Source organism: Fusarium poae, chromosome 2 (genome assembly GCF_019609905.1).
Source record: "Fusarium poae strain DAOMC 252244 chromosome 2, whole genome shotgun sequence".
In the NCBI taxonomy this organism is placed as follows: Eukaryota; Fungi; Ascomycota; class Sordariomycetes; order Hypocreales; family Nectriaceae; genus Fusarium; species Fusarium poae.
This window is the reverse complement of record NC_058400.1, coordinates 7,137,960-7,161,427: the sequence shown is the minus strand read 5'-3', so window position 1 is coordinate 7,161,427 and position 23,468 is coordinate 7,137,960. Positions and strand designations below refer to the sequence as shown.

General features: G+C 47.5%; 9 protein-coding genes and 1 non-coding gene across 10 annotated transcripts; 6 read left to right on the top strand and 4 right to left on the bottom strand.

Annotated features, from left to right (window-relative positions):
- Positions 1–750: 750 nt before the first annotated feature.
- Positions 751–3,223, top strand: FPOAC1_006438 (uncharacterized protein; the record flags this gene model as incomplete). The annotated part of the gene is made up of 9 exons (XM_044850921.1): positions 751–1,557; positions 1,620–1,734; positions 1,786–2,059; positions 2,107–2,206; positions 2,259–2,386; positions 2,439–2,646; positions 2,699–2,867; positions 2,920–3,081; positions 3,138–3,223. The coding sequence occupies 9 exons, from the start codon at positions 751–753 to the stop codon at positions 3,221–3,223; spliced, it is 2,049 nt and encodes a 682-aa protein (XP_044709633.1).
- A 1,914-nt stretch (positions 3,224–5,137) lies between these two features.
- FPOAC1_006437 (uncharacterized protein) lies at positions 5,138–6,540 on the top strand (the record flags this gene model as incomplete). The annotated part of the gene is made up of 6 exons (XM_044850920.1): positions 5,138–5,293; positions 5,373–5,477; positions 5,534–5,579; positions 5,904–5,916; positions 5,989–6,053; positions 6,119–6,540. 6 exons carry the CDS (start codon positions 5,138–5,140, stop codon positions 6,538–6,540), a joined length of 807 nt encoding a protein of 268 aa, XP_044709632.1.
- Positions 6,541–7,123: 583 nt separating this feature from the next.
- On the bottom strand, positions 7,124–9,403 carry FPOAC1_006436 (uncharacterized protein; the record flags this gene model as incomplete). The annotated part of the gene is made up of 1 exon (XM_044850919.1): positions 7,124–9,403. One exon carries the CDS (start codon positions 9,401–9,403, stop codon positions 7,124–7,126), a length of 2,280 nt encoding a protein of 759 aa, XP_044709631.1.
- A 1,363-nt stretch (positions 9,404–10,766) lies between these two features.
- FPOAC1_006435 (uncharacterized protein) lies at positions 10,767–11,444 on the top strand (the record flags this gene model as incomplete). Its single annotated transcript, XM_044850918.1, has 2 exons — positions 10,767–10,845; positions 10,915–11,444. The coding sequence occupies 2 exons, from the start codon at positions 10,767–10,769 to the stop codon at positions 11,442–11,444; spliced, it is 609 nt and encodes a 202-aa protein (XP_044709630.1).
- Positions 11,445–12,664: 1,220 nt separating this feature from the next.
- On the bottom strand, positions 12,665–13,546 carry FPOAC1_006434 (uncharacterized protein; the record flags this gene model as incomplete). The annotated part of the gene is made up of 1 exon (XM_044850917.1): positions 12,665–13,546. One exon carries the CDS (start codon positions 13,544–13,546, stop codon positions 12,665–12,667), a length of 882 nt encoding a protein of 293 aa, XP_044709629.1.
- Positions 13,547–14,961: 1,415 nt separating this feature from the next.
- On the bottom strand, positions 14,962–16,208 carry FPOAC1_006433 (uncharacterized protein; the record flags this gene model as incomplete). Its single annotated transcript, XM_044850916.1, has 6 exons — positions 14,962–15,065; positions 15,117–15,294; positions 15,344–15,462; positions 15,509–15,818; positions 15,871–16,089; positions 16,143–16,208. The coding sequence occupies 6 exons, from the start codon at positions 16,206–16,208 to the stop codon at positions 14,962–14,964; spliced, it is 996 nt and encodes a 331-aa protein (XP_044709628.1).
- A 505-nt stretch (positions 16,209–16,713) lies between these two features.
- FPOAC1_006432 (uncharacterized protein) lies at positions 16,714–17,056 on the bottom strand (the record flags this gene model as incomplete). Its single annotated transcript, XM_044850915.1, has 2 exons — positions 16,714–16,938; positions 16,985–17,056. 2 exons carry the CDS (start codon positions 17,054–17,056, stop codon positions 16,714–16,716), a joined length of 297 nt encoding a protein of 98 aa, XP_044709627.1.
- Positions 17,057–17,525: 469 nt separating this feature from the next.
- SEC11 (Signal peptidase complex catalytic subunit) lies at positions 17,526–18,145 on the top strand (the record flags this gene model as incomplete). Its single annotated transcript, XM_044850914.1, has 3 exons — positions 17,526–17,606; positions 17,660–17,874; positions 17,923–18,145. 3 exons carry the CDS (start codon positions 17,526–17,528, stop codon positions 18,143–18,145), a joined length of 519 nt encoding a protein of 172 aa, XP_044709626.1.
- A 1,515-nt stretch (positions 18,146–19,660) lies between these two features.
- On the top strand, positions 19,661–20,643 carry FPOAC1_006430 (uncharacterized protein; the record flags this gene model as incomplete). Its single annotated transcript, XM_044850913.1, has 2 exons — positions 19,661–20,029; positions 20,080–20,643. 2 exons carry the CDS (start codon positions 19,661–19,663, stop codon positions 20,641–20,643), a joined length of 933 nt encoding a protein of 310 aa, XP_044709625.1.
- Positions 20,644–21,640: 997 nt separating this feature from the next.
- Positions 21,641–21,713, top strand: FPOAC1_006429. The gene has a single exon. It is a non-coding gene; the product is annotated as a tRNA-Arg (tRNA).
- The last annotated feature ends 1,755 nt before the right edge of the window (positions 21,714–23,468 follow it).

The window sequence follows — 23,468 nt, the reverse complement described above, 5'->3', positions numbered from 1 at the left end:
TCGCGAAGTAGGCTGAGCTGGAGGCTGCAAATGGAGGTAAATGTCAAGGGGATAGAAGAGGGGAGATGGCTGCCACTGACTGGGTACTCGGGAGCCTGCTCAGGTTATGGGTACAGCAGATTGACTACCAAGGTACCTAGTGTCGTGGCTGTTTCATTACAAAGGTAGTACTTACTTCTCTCTTTCCTCATTGTTTGTTCACCTGCAACATTTCCCAAGGCCACATGACTCTTGCGGATAACGACACCCTCTTGTTGATATATTCATTCAGTTAACTCGGTACCTACAGGATGTGAAAGAAACTGAAAGTATCAATAAGCCCATTCTATTGATACGATTCTCTTTCGTAAGAGAAGGAGTAGAATGGATATCAAGCTAATTAAGTGACGGTGTGCAACTAAAGATACCATGTCGAGTAAACGAGGCTTCCGTCTGCCGTCCACGAATGATGAGAGACATGCAGTCGATACCCGTCGGCTCGACGGGAGGAGTGACGAATTAAGCAAGATAGTTTCGTTTGCTTTCTTAGACTTGGGTATCTGATTGGTCACTGCTCCCATCGAACCAACGACTCTAGTTTGCCTTTTTTTCTCTCCTTGTTTTGATGAGAAAGCCTGATGGGCGGCCTGGAGTCTTTGCCAGTTCTGTCGATATGCATTTGTCACACCATCACATATATCCTCGTCGCCCCCTCTGCTGTCTGTACTCACTTCACTTCAACCGACCTGACTTCATTACCAACCATCAAGCATGGACGACTACTCGGATAGGAAGAAGAAGCTGATTGTCGCCGTAGACTTCGGTGAAACGAATTCCTCAGTTTCGTATGTTGAGGTCCCTGAAGGCACTGTCCCCGAAAACATTCCGTCGGACTGGATAATCACGATAACCGGATATCCATCAGGATTCGATATGGGTAAAGGGGACCCGATGCGCCTAGAGGTACCTACGCAGCTCCTTTATCCCAAAGGCTGGCGTTTTCGACCTCTTGATGAGCTTTGGGATGCGCCACCAGGCTCTGTCAACACTTCGAATGTGAAGAGCGAGTCTCTTGATTTCAGCCTACGTTGGGGTTATCAAGTCAGCCAAGAAATGTCCCGTGTGGCATCCCAATCCAATCTGGATGGGACTCTAGTGTATCGTTTCAAGACTCTCATGGATCAATCCGACAACCACCTGAAACAAAAGCAGGATCTCAGGGAGACGTTAAGAGTACTCTCCTCGAATCGAACTTGTAGACAAGAAATTCCAGTCGAGGAAATGGTTCAGCTTGTCATCATAGATTATCTAACCAAGCTTTTAGAATTTGTCAAAGCCCGCATAGATGACGACTGCAACACCTCCACGATTACCACTACCGAGATGGTCATATGTGTCCCCGTCATATGGAGTCAGAAGGCGATCCGTGACATGCAACTGTGCATGGGGCTGGCCGCAAAGCTAGTTGGTTTTCCAGGCTTGACATTGAAGAATAAGTCCATGGTCAATGTTTTCAAAATGGCAGAGTCAGAATCTGGGGCCACATGGCTTCTACCATCTCTTCTCAGGTCCCTTAGAGTATGCTAGTGCCCTTCGTCTCAACCTCCAAGGAGTTTTACTAATCGACATGGATTGACTAGCCTGGAGACACAGTTCTCATCCTAGACCAGGGAGGCGGTACTGTAGACGCTCAGACTTTCACTATTACAAGTACCTATCCCCTAAGGCTTGAAAAAGAAGCCATCCGCCACAGTGGTATGTATTATACACTTCTATTGTTTTACGTATTCTTGACCATCTATCAAGGGGACTCTTGCGGCTCCAACGCCCTTAATGAGGCCCTTTTCAAACATGTACTCGAACTACTCGATGAACACGAGTATTTGGAGGACCAGCCTGGTGTCACCAGAGAAGGCATTGCAAGGAAGATGGCTTTTCACGATTTTGAGAACTATTACAAAAAATGTTGGAGCATATTCACAAATGAATCCAACTGCAATTTCGAGGTTCCCGGTATCAGATACGACCCGAACTTCCCAAGGGACAGAATTCCTAAGCCTAACAACTTTACTGTCCTAGCGTAAGTGTTCTGACGCATCTCTCAAGGTTATAATAACGTATCTCCAGTACTAAAATCAATTCCATATTTCATGATGTGTTTGGACAGATCAAAGACATCATGATCGAGCAGCTAGAAACGGCACAGAAAAATGGCATCGAAGTCAATGTCAGTCGATACTATGTGATGAGTTGAGTCTATTGCTAATTTCGATGTATAGGCTGTGGTTCTCATGGGTGGTTTTTCATTGTCAGACGCTCTTCGCAGGTATCTCAATGAGTCGCTAAAATACCACGGCCAAATGTACGGCCGCACATATCCGCCGATTCGCAACACTAAGCACAGAGGGTTTGACTTCCTCGGTATACAGCTAAGCTCCAAAGGCTAACGTGAACCTAAGAACGACGATTATCGATGCCGTTGCTGCAGGAGCCGTGCTGCGCGCCCTTGACAAAAAAGGCGGCCCGAGAAGAGTGACCAAAACCGCGTACGGATTAGGTGTTTACGTACGTTACAACAAGGAACTTCATGGGAACCAAAAACCCACGAATGGCATACAAAATCCTCATGAAAAATGGATTAAAACTATCCAATGGGTCTCAAAGCTGGTCAGTGAATACTACTATTGCCAAAAGGAACATGCAAGGCTAACTGGCGCAGGGTCAAGAGGTTCCACCCACGTATGAGATAGCACTGCCCCGTTGCTGCCAGTTCTCCTATAAAGACTCTAATGGGGGACGAACAGAGGGATTCGTAATCAGAGATGATATTTATCTATCTGATTTTGCCAGTGAAGACCACTACAGTATTGATCACGAGCGCAACCAAGGTGTGTGTCCTCATCATGGTGCAGTACCGTGCCATCTAATATTTGACAATAGGCGCTGAGTTCATTGGTTCCATCGAGTCAGATGTCACTCATCTTGCCGACACTTTCCTGGATAAGCGCTCAAAGGGGCCAGAGGGACAAAGGAGAGGAGGTCATAAGTACTGGGAATTTCACTATGAACTGGTGTACATGATTGACGGCCTCAACATGAAGTGTACGTGCCTTAGGGAACGGAATGTCGCCAGCTATGCAACAGTTGCTAATCATCAGCACCAGGTATCCAGAGGCTTGGTACGGAGATACTCGGCGACCTAGGTGTGAACATTGCATCAGCTCTACCATCAGGGGCTGCGTGAAAGGTGGTCGAAATTTGCTAAGAACCAAGGGGCTATGTTGGGAACTCATGATGATTTGGAAGGATGGCTTGGTTGGGATATGTGCACTCTCCACCGGATCGACATTTTTTTAGGTTGGTTGGGTGAGTAAGGGAACCGCATCATAAGATCTCGGCTTCTTGGTCCTGGTAACAAATTCTGGAACAGAGATAGATGTTTTACAGGCTCAGTCAGTATTATTAAAATTGATTTTCGTCAAGTAAGACATCTCATCACTTTGAGCCGACTTGTACCAAGTTTCTGTTCTGCATGACAGCATTGCATAATCACACTCAATGCCTACACCGGCATGGTTACTCAAAGCATGCAAATATAAAGAGGATGCAGCCTGTTTCAACAGATGCAACTGATTGTACATACAAGGATAAGCTAAAGATGAGGGGAACCTTGTGGGGTTTTCCCTCGTGGGATCAGGGGTGCAATAGAGCTGGCAGCACCTGAGCTTCTAGTCAGAACGTGAGCTGTGACTCGACGCTACTTATTGGGCAAAAGCTCCGTGCCAGAGTCTGAAACCTCAATGTTACTTTGTTCGAGTTACAAGTAAGTGAAGGAGAAAGAGAAAGGCCGAGAAATATGTAGACCCTAGTACACTGGTGACCGCCTCTTGGCGCAGTCCACACAGAGAGAGATAAGGTCCGCATGGATCCATGATCTAAGACGTATCGGAGTTTTCCCGGTCTTGATTGTAAACGCTGCAACTCGCATCCCACGTGGAATAAGCTTGATTTAGGCCAGAAAAGTATCCAGGGCATTAAAAAGGCCAGGGGGTAATGGATGGCTCCGGTTGTATGGTGGCAAGTAATGACGAGTTTGTCCTGTCTGATACTCGACGGCTGTGCCGTAGTTGAAATAATGAGACACCATGTGACCTGCATAACAAGGAACGATTGGCGGCTCGTCCCGTTTACTAATTCTTTAGACTATCAGACTACATACCTAGACTAGGTAGGTAAATATGTAGACTGCCTAGACTGCCTCTAGTCTAGTTCAAAGCGGAAACACTTTAAGTTGGGTAGTTTATTTGCGTTGTGTTCCAGTATGGATTGCAACTGAGTAGAAGAATATAACACGCAAGGGATGCAAGATCTTTAGCCAAAATATCAAATTGAATAATTTTTGACCAGCTTTGTGTAGACCAGACCTGACTTTGTTATTTTCTTTGACCTTGAAAGTGAGTACCCAGCCTTCGTCTGATATCATTCTCGTTACAGATTCGTAATTGACTTAGTGTGATTTTTCAAGGCAGGTGTCATCTAATCGGACTAAAGTCTCAATTTGACCAAAAAGTGTCTTGGCCGCCATCTCACTCAACCTGTTTAGGTAGGTAGGTAGGTATTAGACAAGCCATATGCAGAACTACACAAGCACGAGTGCACAGAAAAGACTCTCAAGACTAACGAGTGAATTTATTGTCCAGATCCCGTTCTGATTGCAGAGTGTGGCGGTCATATTATACCCACCTGCCTTTTCAAGTGCTCAGATAGGTACCTACATTAGATGAAACCTACATCTCACTGAATACATCGGACGCAACCCTAATTTGGAAAGTCGTCGAACACTTGCATAGACCAGCTTAACTCAACTACCTTAAATTTACAAAAAGCCTTGGTCAAATATTACTCTCGTGAGAAATCTGCATCGGATAAAGCTCTCTTATCTGGGTAGCATCGGCGGGGTTGATACAGTTGCAAATGGACGCATGCAGGCACTGCATAATGCAACCACTATCACTCATATACCGTACAATGTCATAACGTTTCAGCCACGATATAAAGCATCTCGCCCCAGATTTTGCCAACAAGGGAGGTCCTTTTTTTGCTTTTGGTGTTTCTAGCAGCATAGTATCAGACTTGGCAAAAGCCAGCATTTCTCATCATGGCCGCGGAAGCTGAGACCAGAGTGCCAGAGCTCATGGCCATCATAGTGACCTTTTTTACCATTTCATTCATATCTTGTGCATTGCGGTTCTACGTTCGACTCTTCATGATCAAGGCGTTCAAAGGAGATGACTGGTTAATGCTCGTCGCTATGGTATGCTCATTTGTGTCTTTCCCTGCCTGATGATCCTAGCAGGGATTCCTATTACCCAATCTTGCTAAGATCTTCTCAGTTGTTTTACACTATGTATACTTCTTTCTCCATTTACGGCCTTACACAAGGGAGTGGTCGACATATGGACGATCTCAGTCTGGAGCAGATCCACCAAACCATGATGGTGAGACCGGGAATCTCAAACTCACTTATCTCTATTCTGACCCTGGGCTTCTATAGTGCTGGTGGCTTGGTTACATTTGGTACAGTCTCACTATGATGGCTTGTAAGCTATCGATCGGCTTCTTCTTGCTCAATGTAGCAACTCGCAAACTACACCGGTGGATCATTTACATAACCATGTTCTGCTCTACAGTCTCTGGGATTCTTTTCTTCTTCATCTCTATATTCCAATGTCAGCCTATATCTTTTGCTTGGAACAAAGATCAGCCAGGCACATGTATCGGCCTCAACATCACCCTTTCCTTGACGATTATGTACAGTATCACTGCTGTTGTTTCTGATTTCATCTTTGCACTTCTCCCAGGACTTATCATCTGGAAGCTGCAGTTGAAAAAGAGGACAAAATACTCCCTAATCCCTCTTCTAGCCATGGGCTGCGTGTAAGTCAAACACCACAGATATTTCCTATATTTAATTACTTGCTCTCGTTGCCATACTGATGCTACTTGTAGTGCGAGCGCCGCCGTCGTAGCTCGATTCCCATACCTTGCTGGCTTCAAGGAACCTGACTGGCTCTGTACGTTGGACATAAAACCCTGCCCATCGAGTATTTTTCTGGTAGTCAATACTAACACTTGTCAGGGCACACCATAGACGTTGCAATATGGTCAATAATTGAGCAAGGGTTAGCAATAACTGCTACCAGCTTGGCAACGCTACGACCTTTGTTCAAACTCGCAGGGTATCATTTGGGTCTTGCCAGTCAACCCACAGCATACAGCACATCTGGACATAAACGCAGTATCGGATCTGGAAACCACGGCGGCCTTGCTGGGCGCTTTCCAGGGCGTGAAGCTTTCTCGCTCCCATCTATCAGTCGCCCAGAAGCTGCAGACAGAAGAAAGATGGGCTTAAACTCGAGGTTCTTACACGATAGCGAAGCTGGCATCAGAAGAGAGATTAAATGGGAGGTCAATTTATCAACTCACTTTAGGAGTGAAAGTGAGGCAGAGCTACGTTCGCCCGATGCTTGGAGTAACAGGCATGAAAACCGGAGGGTTTAGAATGCTACATATACCCCTTACGAATAATGACATGTTTTTGTACTCTCTTTCTCTCTCTGAACCGTTTAATGATTAAGGCGAGACCTTCTTATGTATATTTCGTCTGATATTATCTGGTGCAACTATTTGTAGCATCAAGTCTGTCTGTTTCCCACCCAAATGCACCCCAAACACAAGTCAACTGTGCTTGTCGCCCGAGCGTTTATTCTTGGTCATGTCTCTTCTACAATAGGTAACGTACAAGGCCCAGGCATTCTCTCAAACATTTTCTCGGAATGGTAGGAAGCCTAACATGATGTATCTACAATCAGGGTGTAAATTAAATAGATAGATCACACACAATGCTTTCATTAATGTGAACAAAACCGGTTTGTTTTACATCTTATTGTTGATGTGTCTCCTACGCGAGAGTAGCCGCCCCGAAGTCTCCCACAACACGCGACACGGAAGAGGGAGGAAGAGACACCAAGGCACAGCTCCAGTAGATTGAAGTTTGACTAAATTTATTTCATCTCTTATACTAATGACAGAACCCTTTACTCAATAATCCTGTTGTCTAACGTGGGTATCAATTGCCTTGCCTTCAGGCATACTCCTCTAGCCCGTACTCTGCATCCATCTCTGGATCATCTTCATCATATCCGTCACCACCGAATTCTTCGTTTCCACCTCCAAATTCTTCTCCATCGTTGTAATTCTGCGTCTCGTCATACTCATCCTCCTCCTCGTAAACTTCCTCTTCATCATCTTGGGGTGCCTCAGCTTCATCTCCTGCGACGCTTTCCTCGGGCGCCTCCGCGACATCCTCGCCGCCTCGTGTGCTCCCTGCCGCACTCGTCTTCCGGCTTGTAGCTTCTGATCCAGGCCCATCAATGTTAGGCAAGTCAAAAATGTTACGGATGGCATCGTAGTTGATCCTCTTCGACCAAGCGCGATCCTTGGCAACGTTGACAGCTGCTTCTGCGGCTGAGCTAGCCGGACTGGTTTGTCCTTCTCCCATTCGGGCGCGCTTTCGTCGCTTCCGTGTTTGCTTTGGCCGCTCAGCTTCGACCTTCTTCCGGAACACCTTTTCTTGGTGCTTCCGTAACCACTCCTTGTTCTGATTCACCCAGATCATTTCCTTGATTTGAGCCTCTTCAGGCGATAATAGACAATTGTTAACTTCGGGGTCATCGGCGAATTCGTCTTCTGTGACATCGGCTGACATGGAGACTTCTTTTTGGGGGCGTTGCTGAAGAGCCCAGACTGTGTGTATCCGTGCTCGCTGCTCGGCAGTCGTGTAGGCCATGGCATGCTCATAAGTCAATGGGTCGTTGAAGATCTCTTCAATAACGCCCTCTAGTTCTTGCTCATCTTGCTCCCATTCCTCGTTGATGGGCAGTTGGGGCTTGTCGCCTTTTCGTGTACGGATGTCTTGATTTCCGTCCTCGGCCATCTCCTCGTCTAAAGCATCTCCAAATTCCTCGACTAAACTGTCAAGTCCGACCACATGGTTCTCTTCCTCTTCCTCGCCGTCGTTCTCATCACCTTGAGCGTTCTCACTCAGTCTGTTGACAAGCGACGGGTCTTTGGCAATTTTGGATGGTAGAGGTGGAATGATGAATCCATCGTCGTCGCGACGATACTCATAAACTGGAGCCTTGGAAAGATCGGCGCCTCCTTCTATTAAACGCGGATCAATCCTGTCGGCCAAGTTATCATCTTCATCGTCCTCGGCGTCTTCATCTGTCGAGAGTCGCTTTCGCTTTTTGTTCTTAACAGCCAGCTGTTTTTTGTACTCGGCGGTCTGCTTGTAAAATGACGGTGGATCGTGAGAGCTTTCCAAAAAGTCCTGCTTCAAAAAATCCTCCACGGACATCCGACTTGATTCGGTGACCTTGAATTCTTGCAAACGGTTCTGAATTGTGTGGTTTGTGACTTTGACGATGTACACCACCTCGCGCACTGTTCGTCGGAAGTTGTGCATTCGTGCTGCCATGAGCAAACAGGCTCCGCAAATGCCTGAAGGGCGGCGGCCCATGACCATCCAATCTCGACTCATTCGCTTGACTAAACGGACGGCATCTTCAGCGACCTTGGCCGTATCTTGGTGAAACTCCATCTTTGTTGCGAATCGCCAAATGAGATCTTCGGGGTATACTGGAATGAGGCCATCGTTTCCAATTGGCACCACTTCGTTGAGCTTTTTGAAGATTCGGCCCAGCTTGAAGACATTGAGCTGTACCAAATCTGCTAGGTCAATAAGCATGACCTTGCAAGGTGGTTCTGCGCGGCATGCAGCATACAGGCAAACTGCTGCAACACTGGCTAGCGTGCGGCCCTGAATGAAGTTTGCGCTGGAAGCAAGCTTGAAAACTTGTGTGCCTGCAGTAACCAGGCTATCACTGACATTTAGTTGCTGAGCGTAACCTTGCATCAAACCCTTTGCCTCGCGAATACTCTTCTCCCGGTCCTCCGATCCACCAACCCTCCGGAACGCGGGACCCATGCTTCGAACACCTGCTTGATCGGCGCCGATGAAGGAACCATGTACAACAGCAGCACCTGAAGATGATTCTCCGAAAGTGACCTCTGCCACGATATTACTATCGTCAGAAATACGACCACAAGTTTGACATGTACCATCAACGACGTTCGGTTTCGGACAAGCCTTATTGGGACATTGAGGGCGGTTCGGTCTTGCGAGTGCAGCATTTCGATTGACAGCAGCAACTCGTAGGTTATTTGATTGTGTGTGGGCAGCGGCAGCTCGTCGTTCTTCTCTTTCGCGCATAGCTCGAACAGGGTTGGGCTTTGCGAATCGCGGTTTGACGGGCGGGCGCCCAGAAGGGCCCGATTTTGGTGGTGTAAGAAACGACGACATTGTAACCACTATTACAGCAGTGTAAGTGAGATGAAATTCGGAATTCAAGTCAGTCAGTTGTCAGGCAAATACCTTCTCCCAAACGCCCCCTAGACCGTCAAGGCGGCCAATTTATCAGGCCAAGATGGCGATATCGAGCGCCTTTGAACGAAGCGCGAGCTTCAACAGTTCGAGCAAAGAAAAAAGATTATCGCGATAAGAGACAGTGAGAACAGGCGCGGTCGGGAGGATACTGCCAAAGAAAATCGTGACTGAGGAGGGAAGCGGGGTGGTTTTTTTGTGAGGAAGAGTGATGGTCGAGTGGGGAAGAGTTTTCACTTCCGTAGATAATGCCCCTGTAGCTGGAGTCAGAGGTCGGGGTAGTGTTGGTTCGAACACCAGCGGGAAGTCTTTTTTCAAAGTTTTTCTGCGCCTTCCATTTCCTTTTCGCAATACGCTTTGTTATTGTGGAAGTTAGTTCTCCCATTAGAAATGGAAAGGAAAGGTTAAGATTGTTCTTTGTACGACAATAGGCAGGTTTATTGAAGCGGTTGGTGACGACTGAGTGCCGTGATTTAACCGCGCACGATAAACTTCGGCCTGCCTAAACATAGACTTTGTGAACCATGCCGAGGCTCAGGCGTAGGGTAAGAGAAGCACAATATGTCTGTCTTCTATCAATCACTAACTCACTACTAAACCATCACAGATAACTGTGAATCCTTTCTTCAAATAGATGATAAACCAGAACAGTCATATCATTATTCTTCTTCAAGTGTCCAAAATTGTCTCTCATTAATGCGTGCTTGGAACAGTTATTCAGCCTTTGATTCATTCGTATTTTCGTTGACAGTCAAACCTTTGCTGAGGGTACTTTTTAGATATCTATAACTTATCTATGAGCAGATCTCTGTAGTTCTTTATGCACACAATCGTATCTCGTTTAACCTTTCGCCACACGCTGCCTATTCTGCCAACTCAAGTAACAAGTAGTTAACGCAACAAATCCTATTCCAAAAGCAGCAGCACATCCAACCCAACCCAACTCAACCATCCCCATCCCCATCCCCACCATAGCTTTTACCCGCCCCGGTCTTCAGCTTCACTCCACTACCTGTCAAGACCATGGCATGTTCATAATTTAACCGTAAAAAGAGTCATGTATTTTACCTAATTACTATTATACCAGTAGTAAAACTGCCCGTTAACGAGCATGGCGGAATCTCCGCTGTAGGAAGGTCGCATTTGGCCAATTACGTCACGACTGCCCCGCGATTGTTCTTGAGAGACATCGTTTCAAAAAAGACTATAAAGACGACAGTTTATCCTACTTATCAATAAAACAATATCTTATCCTCATAGTTCGTCTTTGTGTTATTTGAAAATGGAAACTCCTTTTACCGTCAAGGCCCAGCCAGGAACTGATATCTGGAAGCAGCCCCCATCTACAGACGTCTTTACAGGTCCGTCCGTCCTCTAAACCCCCTCACTCACACTCTCATTCATGCAAAACATCATACTGACTCATCTAGCTCCTTTCCATCCTCACTCCATCGCTCCCCTAAAGCACTTCATCTCAGCAACAATCACTTTCCGTACAACCTACGTTCACCAATACGACCAAGCCTGTCTTCTCCTCACCTTTACCAAGCCTGCCACCCCGGGTGCCCCCAGGAAGTGGATCAAGACGGGTATCGAGCTGTACAATGAGCATCCTCGCTACTCAACTGTAACATGCGACTCTTGGGCCGACTGGAGCGTTGAGGCGGTAGGACCCAAGGATGTAGCTGGTGTCAAGAGTGGTGAGAAGAGCGTCACTATCAAGGCGATGAAGGTGGAGGATGCGCTGGGTGTCTGTCTCTGGATCTACAGGGTTGACGAGAACGGCGAAAAGACACCGCTGAGACAGACAAACTGGGTGTATGGCGATGAAGGTGGTGAGGGTTGGGAGCTCGAGGTTTCAGCAGCTGTGGCTAGGCCAGATCCTTATAAGAATATTGAGGAGCATCTTGAAGCTACGTTTGACAAGTTGGAAGTCGAATGGGAGAAGCCTACAGCTTAAATAGACAAACTCACGAGTTCAGCAAGCATCGACAATACACAACAAAACAAGGCATCACATGGGAAGGACATAAAGTGAGGTGGCCGAATTTCTCATTACCTCGACCCTGACGGTGCAAAGCGCCAGGGAGGACCGTTCAACGATCCCAAGTTGTTAATAATCATCAAGATCGTAACTTCATTCTCATCGGCGTATTGCCGCTCCCAATAAATCATGCAGGAAGGATCTCCAAAAATTCCCATCTCCTCCAGCAAACAAAAAAATAGCATGGAAAGCAGCTCAAAAAAAACAGGACTAGGTTCGAGGTATCAGTCTCAAAATGCGAACCAAAAGCAACCAGGGAGACCCTCAGTACTAGTAAAGGCGAGGACACACACACAGTATGTGGCAAGACAGAGTAAGTGATTAAAGCCTTTCGTTCTCGAGGCCCCCTTCGTAATGCAAAATCCAGAGTAGGAGATGTTTTTGTATCCGTTTCGCGTTCTAAGCATTGTTCAACTAAGAAAACGCCTGTCAAAAAACGTGAAAGCCAAAAAAAAAACAGCCAACAAAACCAGACGAGATCCTTTTTTTTCTTCTTCTTTTTTCCTTGAAAAGAAAAATTCCAAGATGGTACAAATGCAAGCTTATTGCCAATTTTGGGGGCATTTGCTCGCGGGTGTGGAAAAGCAGTCAAGCATTCCAATCCTTCCCATATCTCTCCTTCCAAACTCTGTTGTTGATCAAAGACAACCTGGTCTTTTTTTAGATGAAATCAAAACGCCAGAGTAGAGTGCAGAGGAAAGAAAATGTCCCAGTGCTGTTGGGTATGTGGTATCAAAGCAGAGTTGTAAAATGACAAGACAAATAACAGGAAACTCGCGATCAAGTAGAACGCACAATAAATGAGCAGAGGATGCGAAGGACTTCGTAGGCGTCGGATTATATCCTCTCAGCTCGTGTATCATCAAAACTCGGTCGGCCAACCTCGCAGAAGGGGAGTCATGTAATAAAACAAAGCTCCTTAGGACGTCAATCTGATGATGGAGCACGAAAAGTAACCGAACGCCGAATTCCAACTATTCCTATAAGCATCACTTTTTTTTTGTGGTTTTTGTTCTTTTTCGCGGCTTTGGAGATATTCCTTTTAGTACATGTCCTCCAGCTATGATCAAACACACGAGGCATCTGGAGGCCTGCTCATTGGGTATATGTGTGTGTTGAGCTTGGCTTGAATCGCCTTAGACGGTCTTGGGCGTGCGAGCGTTGCTCACATCAATGACATCGTCGAGGTGATTGCACATAGCCACAAACAAGTCGAAGAATAGCTTACTGCCGCCCGCCTCCATCTCGGCCTGCATGGTCCCGCTGCGCTTAAAGGTTTTGCGGCAGCGGATGATCAGGGCGAGGTAGTGAGCGCGCAGACGGCTGTCTGAGTCGGGGGTATGGGCATAGGCGTACTGAGCTGACCGAATAATGGTCCCGACATCGATGCCGGATTGCAGTCCCTGCTTGCGCAAGGCCAGACGCTTTAGCTCCTCGAGGCCGTATCGGTCCGCAGCGCAGTAGACAACCGTGTCGCGGAGAATGGCCATGTCGAGACTCGACAGATAGATAGTGGCTTCAGACGTTGTGTCTGCGCGGCCACCTCCAGTTTCGGGGTTGGGTGATGTGTGAGGTGTACGGCCTTGGTCCTCTAGTTCCCAAGAGTTGCGCTGCTTATTGTGAAGCAGACGTGGGTAGTAGTCACCCTTGTAGAGATATTCGAGGACGGCGGAGAACACCTCGGGTTCTTCGTCGGGAAGGGAGATTCTTTTGCTCTGTGTCTCGAAGTTATTTCCGCGACAAGCCGCCTCAAAGAAGGGCGACTGGCGGAGCACTTCCTCATGTGCTGCAAAGAGCCGACCATCTCGACCAACCGTCAAAGTGACGATGGGCGAGGGTGTAGGCGCGGGCGCGGGTGGGGGCACGGGCGCGGACTTTTGCGGAATCGAGTCCTGCTCATTGAGTGATCTTTGCAGCTTCGACATCTTCGTGTGGTCCCTGTGGGAGCCCGATCTCTTCAGTCTCGCAGACTTGTCGACGCGGCCAGGGTCTTGCGACCTGAACGAGCGCTTGAACATGGCTGCGGTTTTTATCGGGGGGAATCGGTAGATAAAGAATGGACTCGTAACGGGGATTTCGACGAGAGAAATACGGGGAGAATAACGACTCCGGGTTTTCTTATGTATCGTGGACTTGGCTAGAGAGTGACGAAAAGAGCGTAGAGATAGAGAGCAAAAGAGAAGAAGAAAAAGAGAGAGTGACGCACAACAGAAAAGATTGACAAAATGGGTCCGGGCAGAGAAATATGTCCTTCTTTCAAAGGAGACAAGACAAGACGATATCCTCCAGGTGAATCTTTGCGACCCTTTTTTGGTTGTGTGTGGGGGGGAGGAAGAGAGAAGAAGATCGGGGGTCTGGGGGGAGAGACGAGTATTTATTTCTATGCAGAGGTCATCACCAGCCAGCCATTCATACAAGGCCCTAATAGGGTCTAAACGCCGCGGGGTCCAGGGATAAGTGTGAGGCAGCCAGCGACGTGCAGCTTTTTGCGACCTGAATTATTTGCGATTTGATAGGCTTGGTGATCTATTTCAAGGCCCTGGTCACTTTTAAGCCTGATTCTGTTGCATTGAACGGATGCAGACGGACGTTGCAATATCAGGCTCGCATTTGGGTCATCTTTAGACTTTCATCATACTAAGGTACTTTGCGAATGCCCTTACAAATCTTGAGCTTAGATATAGCTGCACCGTGCTTTTCAATATTAACGCCCAACAGCTCACCGTCATCTTTAGCTTCTTTCTTTCGTTTTTTTCTTGGTCATAATTTACACGGTCTTGAATAAACAAGCCTCATCTGACTTGTACGTCAATCAATTCCGCCCTGTTGTAGCCACTCCAACCCCTCTCAAGCATAAACAGTACAATGTCACTCGGTAAAATGCCCTGTCGTTGTACCTCACCAACTCATTCGTCTGGTACCCAATCGTCAGGCTCTGTGAAGACGCTACCGAGCCGTTCCATCTGTACTAGCAGATCCTGGTTTGTGATTGGTGAGCTTTCTACAACGGGGGCTGGTCGGGGTGCATCAAGATGGTGTTGTCAAGTCCCTGTCGCACGCCGCTTCACGACGCCGCAAATTCAGTGATAAGGTTGCATCTAGCATGAATGCAACCGAGATATGTACTTGATCATCCCGTCCGTCAATTAGGTTTATGGCTTCGAACTCAGATGTTTCAGCATATAGACGACTTGCCAAATAGAATCACGCAATGTTGTGAATGAATCGATCAATTTGTATTTAAATATGTCATCGTGAGGTTAGGTCAATTCCAGGTCCCAAGAGGTTGTTGCCAGGTAAGATATGCCAAAACCCTGCCCCAGTCAAGTAATAATCTCCTTTCGACAAGCTCTTTGAAACCAACCGAGACGCTTCCAATCTGTGGCTCAGAGAGGACACTCCGTACTGGTCACCACTCCCAATTACTCCCCCTTCAAGAGTCGAGGGCCGCCTGTGCAGCAGCGATGGCTCGAGCCTCGTTCTTCGATCGTGTAAAGCTTTCCCGGGAAGCGACGAAGCCCTGCATGAGGATATACACTACCGTGCTTGTCAGCCTCATAAGTTCTTCCGAGCGTGGTGCTGACTTACTGATAGGCATCAACAGCACAAAGCCAATTGAGTAGAGGGTGATTGCTTCATCCGAACCAACTTGGTTCTTGTCGAGCCAGAAGAAGGGACAATAATCTGTGACCAGACGGCCAAAGGCAGCCCAACCTAGGTAAGCGGTAGCGAAGAAGAAGATGCCAATGAGGTGCAGTCCGACAGCCTACGGCGGATTATCAGCAAAGAACATGTGCTGTTCAACCACAACTTACATATGGACGCCGGATACTATTGAGACAAAGGATCTCGATCACCATGATCAATGTTCCAAACGCGTACAGAGACAGGATAATAAAGGCTCGGAACCATCCTTCGCCAAAGATGTCGGTGACTGCATGATCAGTAATTGAACTGCGTCATGGAAAAAGTTCTCTTACATGGCGGCTCAGGATGCTCCTCAGCATATCCAACCCATGTGGGAATGCCAGTACTGTTGGGACGGCGAAGCTCTGGTTGAGGCTCGCCGCTGGAACCCTCGCCCTTTTGCTGGCGGGTGATGAAGAAGTAGATCGTCGAATTAGCGAATGCAAAAACGACGCAGATGGTGTAGAACAGGGTGAAGTGAAACTGCTTTCGGAGATTACCCATGTGTTTGGGAAGCGACATGCATCTGATGAGCAGCCCCTCCACTCCGCCCATGTGTCGATCATGGTGGTGTGGGTAGTACAGGTGAGTAAAGGTCCATGACTAGACAACTAGTCAGCGGATTGAATAGGAGAAGAGCTCGACTGTAACTCACAAAGGTCTGAAGCTGGTACAGAAAGACGAAGAAGAAGCTGATATTGGCGAAGTCGAAGATTATGCGCCACTTGGAGTATTCGCTGTGCTCATGGAGCTCGAAGTTCAGGATGAGAATGCCCACGGCGATGAGAAACGTTAATACCAGGCCTCGCAAGACGACGAGGGCGTTCTGAGGTATACAAGACCATGGAGAATGACATGCTCGGAGGAAGGCAGGCTTTGCAAGTTAGACACAAACATCAGTCGCAGGGTGTTGTGTATGAGACTCACATGGTCTTGCATGACATTGGGGCTTGGAAGGCCGTCAGCATTCTGAAGAAGGGGAGCCGAGTCCATCGCGAAGAATCAGTGCTGAACTTTGGAGAGAGACAGAGTGATGGCAAAAAATGATTTGAATGATCAACTGTAGCAAAAGGAGTATTGGGGTAAAGATATCTGATGGGGCCAAAATGCGTAGGAGGTCAGGCGTCGAAAAGGTGATGCTGAACAAGACAGCAAGGATGCGTGATGATGAAGGATGGAGAAAGTAGAACAGATCAGATGTAGAATCAGCGGAGGTTATTGTAACGGCATACATGAAGAAGTCGCGCTGGGTTGGGAATGAGGAAGGCACCCCCAGTGTGTGCCTTGAGTGAGGAAGTTACCCAAAAGATTCTGTGAAGAGCACCTAGGTAGGGAAGGAGCAGAGGCAGTAACATCATCTTCGCTGTTGCTACTGGAACCTATGAATAGGCTACTAAGGCTTATGAATGTTAAGTATTATCGACAGAGCCATCTGTGTGAAACTGTCTGAGGTATGTATATCGTACATGCATCAATCGTTCAACGCTAAAAACACCATTTATTCCTTCTTCTGGGCAGCGCTTTCGTGGCCCTCGCGCTCCATACCCTGGCAACCAGTAAGTTTGCCAGCAAGCTCCTCGGCCTTTCCATATCCGTTCTGGTTGTTGGGGTCGCTTTGTGCTCGAAGTTCGCCAGCCTTCTTCATGTCGGCAAGACCAGCGGCCTTGTCTTGCTCGCCCGAAGCCTTCCAAGGCTCAGAGCCAGTGATGACGCCAATGGTGGCCTAGATCTGTGAGAAAGAGCTTTGGACAACATGTAAGGATACCTACCTCTGCTGCACCCTTGACGTATTGGGCGTGGCTGCCGATAAGACCGGGCTGCTGGTTGTTGTTGTCGGCCATTGTGGATGTTTGAGGTGTAAGTGATTTGGTATATACGGCGCAAGGTGTTTCTGTTGTAGAAATGAGTATAATCTTGTAAAGTGAAGTGTTTGAGGGAATGTCAGAATAGAGAATCAAGTTCCCAAACAACCATTTTAAATACCAAGCTCCCTACTCGCCTACAACGCCGATGACATCGATCTCATGCTTCGCATGTAGTCATGACATCACCTTCTTTGAGCGTGACACTCTCCGCGTTAGGCCATTTACAGCGACAAGGTCCCTGGAATTATGGGGTACACCTTATTCCAGTGCAGCCACATCTTCCGCCTCAAACGCCCCAGCTGTCTCGACCATGGGTGGCCCGTGCTTGTCGAGCTCCCATGAGCCACATGTCCTCAGCGCGAATCCTCCATAAGCTACATCGTGGAATTATCAAGCTCTCCAACAACATCGCTCCCACTCACGCCATTGCTATACACCAGTCACGATGTTGTCAAGTCTTGGAAACCCGCGGCAAGCTGCTGCGCAGCTCATGAACTTCGCGCTTATCCTGTCCACTGCCTTTATGGTACAAATCCGTACCCTTTCTGCTGCTTGGGACGCATGCTAACTTTGTCGAAGATGTGGAAAGGTCTCTCCGTCATTAGCGATTCTCCGTCACCGATCGTCGTCGTCCTCTCTGGCTCAATGGAGCCTGCCTTTCAACGAGGCGACCTCCTCTTCCTCTGGAACCGAAACCTGATGACCGAGACCGATGTGGGCGAAGTGGTGGTTTATAACGTCAAGGACAAAGACATCCCCATTGTGCACCGAGTTGTGCGCAAGTTTGGAAAGGGGTGCGTTTTCTATACAGAGGGAACGATACAATAGCTAACGACGCGCAGTGACAAGGCACAGCTTCTCACCAAGGGCGATAACAACCTCTCAGACGATACCGAGCTCTACGCTAAGAACCAGGACTATTTGGTACGCAAGGACATTATTGGCAGTGTTGTCGGCTATATCCCCTTTGTCGGCTATGTGACAATTCTCTTGTCGGAGTACCCTTGGCTGAAGACGGTGATGCTGGGTATCATGGGTCTTTTGGTCGTTCTACAGCGAGAATAGAACCTTTGAGACGAAAGATGGAGAATTTCATGGGGTATATATATGATGGAGACCATTCAAATACTTTGTACGAAAGCGAAGCGTCACCGTGTCGTCAGTGTACCATGCTGGCAAAGAGGAGAGCCGATTGATACCCGTTACAAGGATTGTGTCGCAAAAGCACGTGTTGGTGATTTCCTACCAGGACAGACAGAGGTGAAGGATCAAAGCGTGATAAATTGTGGTGCCAAGCCGGCAGAGACGAAGTGACAACAATATCGGTAGGCCGGTCGCCGGCTTGGCAGCCTCTGTTAGTATCATTAGACGTCGTGCATAGAGTAAAGGAAGCGCGAAAGGTCTAGTGAGAGCGCTACCAAAAGTTGTGTTGTTGATACATGAGTCAGTCATTCTTGGTTGGCTGAGTTCAATGGCCTTTAGGCTGTAGCCCTATGGAATCGGAGCCCGTCTTTCGACTCGGCGATTTCCCTTTCACGTCCCCTGGACTAATCTCTGCGGCATATGGACCGATACCAAAAGGGGCTAAAGGTATCGTCGTCCCAAAGGAATCTCAACGGCGGCCGCCAAGGATCAATGGAAATTTTCAAGGCCTTTTACTAATATGTAGGTACTTTTCTTTTTAGCGAGGTCTATTCTAGAAGGATTTTGGTTGGTCTTTATCTCCGGCAGTGGCTTTGCAGCTTTTCGCGAGTTCTTGAGTCGATCCATGTTTCATGTTCCAGCTCCTTCAAGAAAAGGGATGCAGCATCTTCCAAACCAACAGCAACCAGGCCAGGGTCATGGCTATACGGCATTAGGGCCTTTGTGCCTTTGGAAACAACGTGCAACACCACAATACGATGCAGCCTAGACTGGACTGGACTGGACTGGACAAGTTCAGTTCTCGATTGACTACTAAAAAGAGCTATGTATTTTGCCTCATGCAAACAGCGCTTAGGCGTGTCTCGTGTACCCCTTAGATCAACAAGCCGGGATTAAAGACTCCATCCGTCACGCTACCGCGTCCTTGAGACCAATGAAACGCATGGACTAACACTGTTTTCAGCCCCTGCAAGGGTCAGGCAATGTCATGTCGTCGGTTGCTTCTTGATCAATGTCGCCTGCCTGGGGGGTTTCATCGCTTGAGTTTTAGTAAAGCGAGTAGGCGAGTAACTAGTTTATTAGTAGGTATAAGTTTCTTTTACTACCCGTCTTATGTGCAGAGGACCTCTTTTTTCCTATTTCCTATTTGGTTCTTCCGTCACCCAGTCATTCGTTCGCTCATTTGTACTTTCCACCATTTGTTATATTCTTTTCGCTTTGTCTTTTATTTATTTATTTTGTACTATACAACTTTACAAAGCAAAAACAATTCGCTCGCTCGTCGATAACTACAATTGCCCTGAATGGTGTAAAAGTTTCAAGCCACTCAAGGGAAGGGTCATTACTACGATACACAACGACGAGGCATAGTCCCTCGCATCATACAACAATTCGATCCTATTTTGAACAACATTGAGTCGAAAACTACATCTCGAAATGGCACCCGAAGCCTCCTCTCAAACGGACAACGCGCCGCCGACATCACCTAATCCTACTGTTCCTCCGAATGCGCAACACCCTGCCCAGACATTTGGCCAGCAACAGCAAGCGCAACAGCAACAGGCCGGATTCCAGCAAGACCCTCGAAGTTATGGTCCTGCTTTTGCGCCCTACCCGCAACCGCAACAACCAACTGTTCCACCACAATGGGTCCCTCCTCGAGTTCAAGAGACCAAGGCCTGGATGATCACCAAGTTGGCGCTTCATGGTATTGATATCGTTACATGCATTGTTGGTTTGGCCCTTACAGGCGCCTTGAAGAACGTTGAGACCCTTGGCTTGGTGGCGGTTGGTGCTTGCCCTCTGGTATGAATAAATATAACTTGATTGACGTAACATGTACTAACCTCGACAAGTTTGTCATGGCTATAGTTTGGGATATTGCAGAACTTCTCACTCGCTTTGGGCGCAAGTGGAAGGCTGGCATCCATCCTGGTGCTCACGTCGCTATCCATCTGTTCATCTGGCTCGGTGCCGCGGTCGTTGGTGGATTGGAGAGCACATTCAGCGCCTACTTCTCCTCCTTCAACTACCTTGATGAGGATTGCGAATACAATCGCGAACAGAGAAGATATGTTTGCACAAGTAACGAAGGCGTTGCCAGCAAGAAAGCGCTTTTTGTCACACTATCAGTCTTCACATGTCTTCTCTGGCTCTGGCAGTTCGTTCTCTTTGTTGGTGCCTGTATCGATACACAAAAGCGAAACGCTGCTTTGAGGAAGCCTGTCATGGTATGGGGTGGTCCTCCTTACTGGGGTCCCGGACAGCAGGGTTTCCAGCAGATGCCTCAGTACTACCCGCCTCCTCAGGGACAGGGCTTTCCTATGCAGACCTGGTCGCCGCCACAGAATGCTCCTGGAAATGGCAAGGAGGCAGCGGTTATGACCCAACCTCAACCCGCGGCGGAGCGATATGCTTAAAGAATGGGGATACAAGGTGATGAAGAAGTGAGAAGCTCACTCAACTTCGTCGGATCTGGCGTTTTAGACAAGGTCATTTATTCCACGCCCCCCAATTCATGATTCCAATATGAGGCGTTGCAGTGTCTGATCTGTTGGGATCGCTATGCCTCATGAACTCAGATACCCGCAAATATTTCCAAGCCATTGGCTGAATAACAAGAATAGTGCAGTGCTTGCTGTAACATATTCCTTTCTAAATGCAAGGAGAAAGTGAAAGAGATAGAAGACCATTTAAATTTATCAGTATTAGATACCTACTTATAATCGAGGAGTTTTATATGTGCCCGTACATGATTTGAAGGGGAAACGGTCATCTTCGGCATAACGAGTTTTCAACTAATCACGAGGCTGGGTTTGCACTATCGTAGATTCCGCGGGATAGGATACTAAGGTCCTTATTGCTTCGGTAAGTTTTCCTACTCCGGTACGGGCGTTTCGTTCGTCAAGGTCAAGGAAGGCCGTTTTTCAAGGTGTAGTTGTGAATGCCGTCTTGCCCGCATCTGTTATCAAAGCTAGATTGTGTTACCTCTCATTGCGTGAGACTACGTAGCTCAAGTTTAGGGCTACTGGTATGTGGATTTGGCACTAAACTAACAGCATTGATAAACATAAAGCAATTTTTTCTGATCCGATTCATTACCTTCCAACTATCAAGAAACCACAAGTCAAGATCAGAATGCGTTATAACCATGTCGGTGGTGAAAGCATTCCGTCTTCATCAGAATACCCTACACCACGCCAACCACCGCGAGCCAGTTTCATATATCAACAACGCTAGAGCCATATCCTAAACACTAAAACAAACACGCACAATGACAAAACTTATGCGAGACAAGATCTCAAGTCATTCTTGATTCAACAGACCACCTTGACTATGCAAACTGGATTCGTCTATCACGATTGCTCGACTTGGTTGTGATATATTACACTATTCTGAGCAAATTTGATAAAAGTCGCTGCGCTGGCGCAATGGTTAGCGCGTTGCTTTCCGGTGGCAAAGGTTCCAAGTTCGAGTCCTGGGTGCAGCTTACTTTAAGTTTTACATATCTGTCATGGTTATTGCAGTTCTTTTTTGCGTTTCGATGGAAATCAGATACAGGAAAGCTATTCAAACAACAGCTGTTGAGACTTTCGTTGTTTTGGTCTTTTGACTGGCTGACATGGCCCGATGTGACCTGGTGCCTCCATGTAGGGATGTGTTGTGTCAGTAAGCACCTCTCTTCCTTTCATCATCAACCAACTGCGTACTAGTACCTTGGTTTGTGCTCTTGTAAGCGTCGTAAACTGAATGGATTGGCCGACTTCGGTCAAGGAACTCTTCAGCTCTTTCATCGGGTCCGGAAACTGGCCTGTATATGAGTCGAGGTGGTTTGACAAGACTGGGCCTACAACCATGGCCATGTCGGAAATCTTGACCTTTTCAAATTTTTAGAGGGAACTCGCTTTGGTAACTCTTCGGGTCGATACTTTGCGACAAGTCCAGCTCCTCACGCCTGTGATACCCTTCGTTGAGCAAGGTAAAGCCCGGACACGTCAAGTCCTCCAGCCTATCATCTTAGACGGATTTTCGCAGGTGGGTCGCGTCAACTTCCCGTTGCAACGGCCCTATACTTCATCGTATCTGTATTGACCCTGCTACTCGTGCGACTTGGCGATATAGAGTGAGGCCGTGTTTCTATCACGCGCAGATTTTCTGTTGCCAAGATCAAAGAGGTGGATCGAGCCGATTGCCATGATCAAGGCAATCTCATTGCAGCAGTTTCCCGTCCATCGGGGCCATACTAGGGCCAAATGTTGTACACATACACAGGATATTCATGTCTGACAGCTGAACAACTACAATTTTACAATGCGCCAAGGTTTGAGTGTTGGCCTATGACTCATTCCATCATTTTCATCTTGTCAGAGGTCGTTCGTCTAGTGACATGTCAGACACATGCCAAACATTCAGCTCGCTGTCGTTTGTCGAATGAACTACATAATGTTTGACTGGAAACATTCCGTATTGTCAACAACACTTGTGACGCATTGCAGCCTGTACTAAGATCGGATTGTGTATCGCCCAGCCAAGCGCTGATACTTGTGTGACTCGGCCAGTCTGACTGTCACCTACCACCAAGCAAACATGCCTTGGCAACGGGATCAATGAGTCAACAAGTGGCAAAAGACAAGTAGGTGCGCGGCCGAAGTGTTGATACCTGGTGTAACTACAACGTGTGCAGAGGTGCAGCCACAAGCAGTTGACTGAGCAAACAGGACTGCTCCATCAACTTCGTGGGGTCCTGCAAGGACGACAGTGAACGTTTTCACCCGAGTCTCATACGCTATTTGATCACACTTCAAATTGACAGACATATTGATAAATCATTCGAACAGTAAATGAAATTGGTCGCTGCGGCTTTTATCTACCTCTAGACCCATGGACGGAAACACCAGTAAAGAAAGTACATGAGAAAAAACTTTTAATCCGTTTCCATCATCAAGACCATCAAAACATTAGCGGCATCAACTTTTCGTCTGTTGCCTGGACATCACTCTCTCTGTCTCTAATTTTCAGAGAGGTGAGTCGCTGATCCTCCGATATGCTCACCCGGCTTTTCGGCCGGGCTGAAGCTGGTGGGGTATCATCTCCAAAAGAAATCCGTCCCTGTCCCTTGGGGGAGGGGCTCTACGCTCCCGAGCACGCTGTAGACATGGGTCGTGTTAACCCGAATGACATCAAGTAAGGAAAAGTCGTAAAAAGAAGGTAGTGTCGAGGCCAGGGATAGTGGCAACTATGCCGT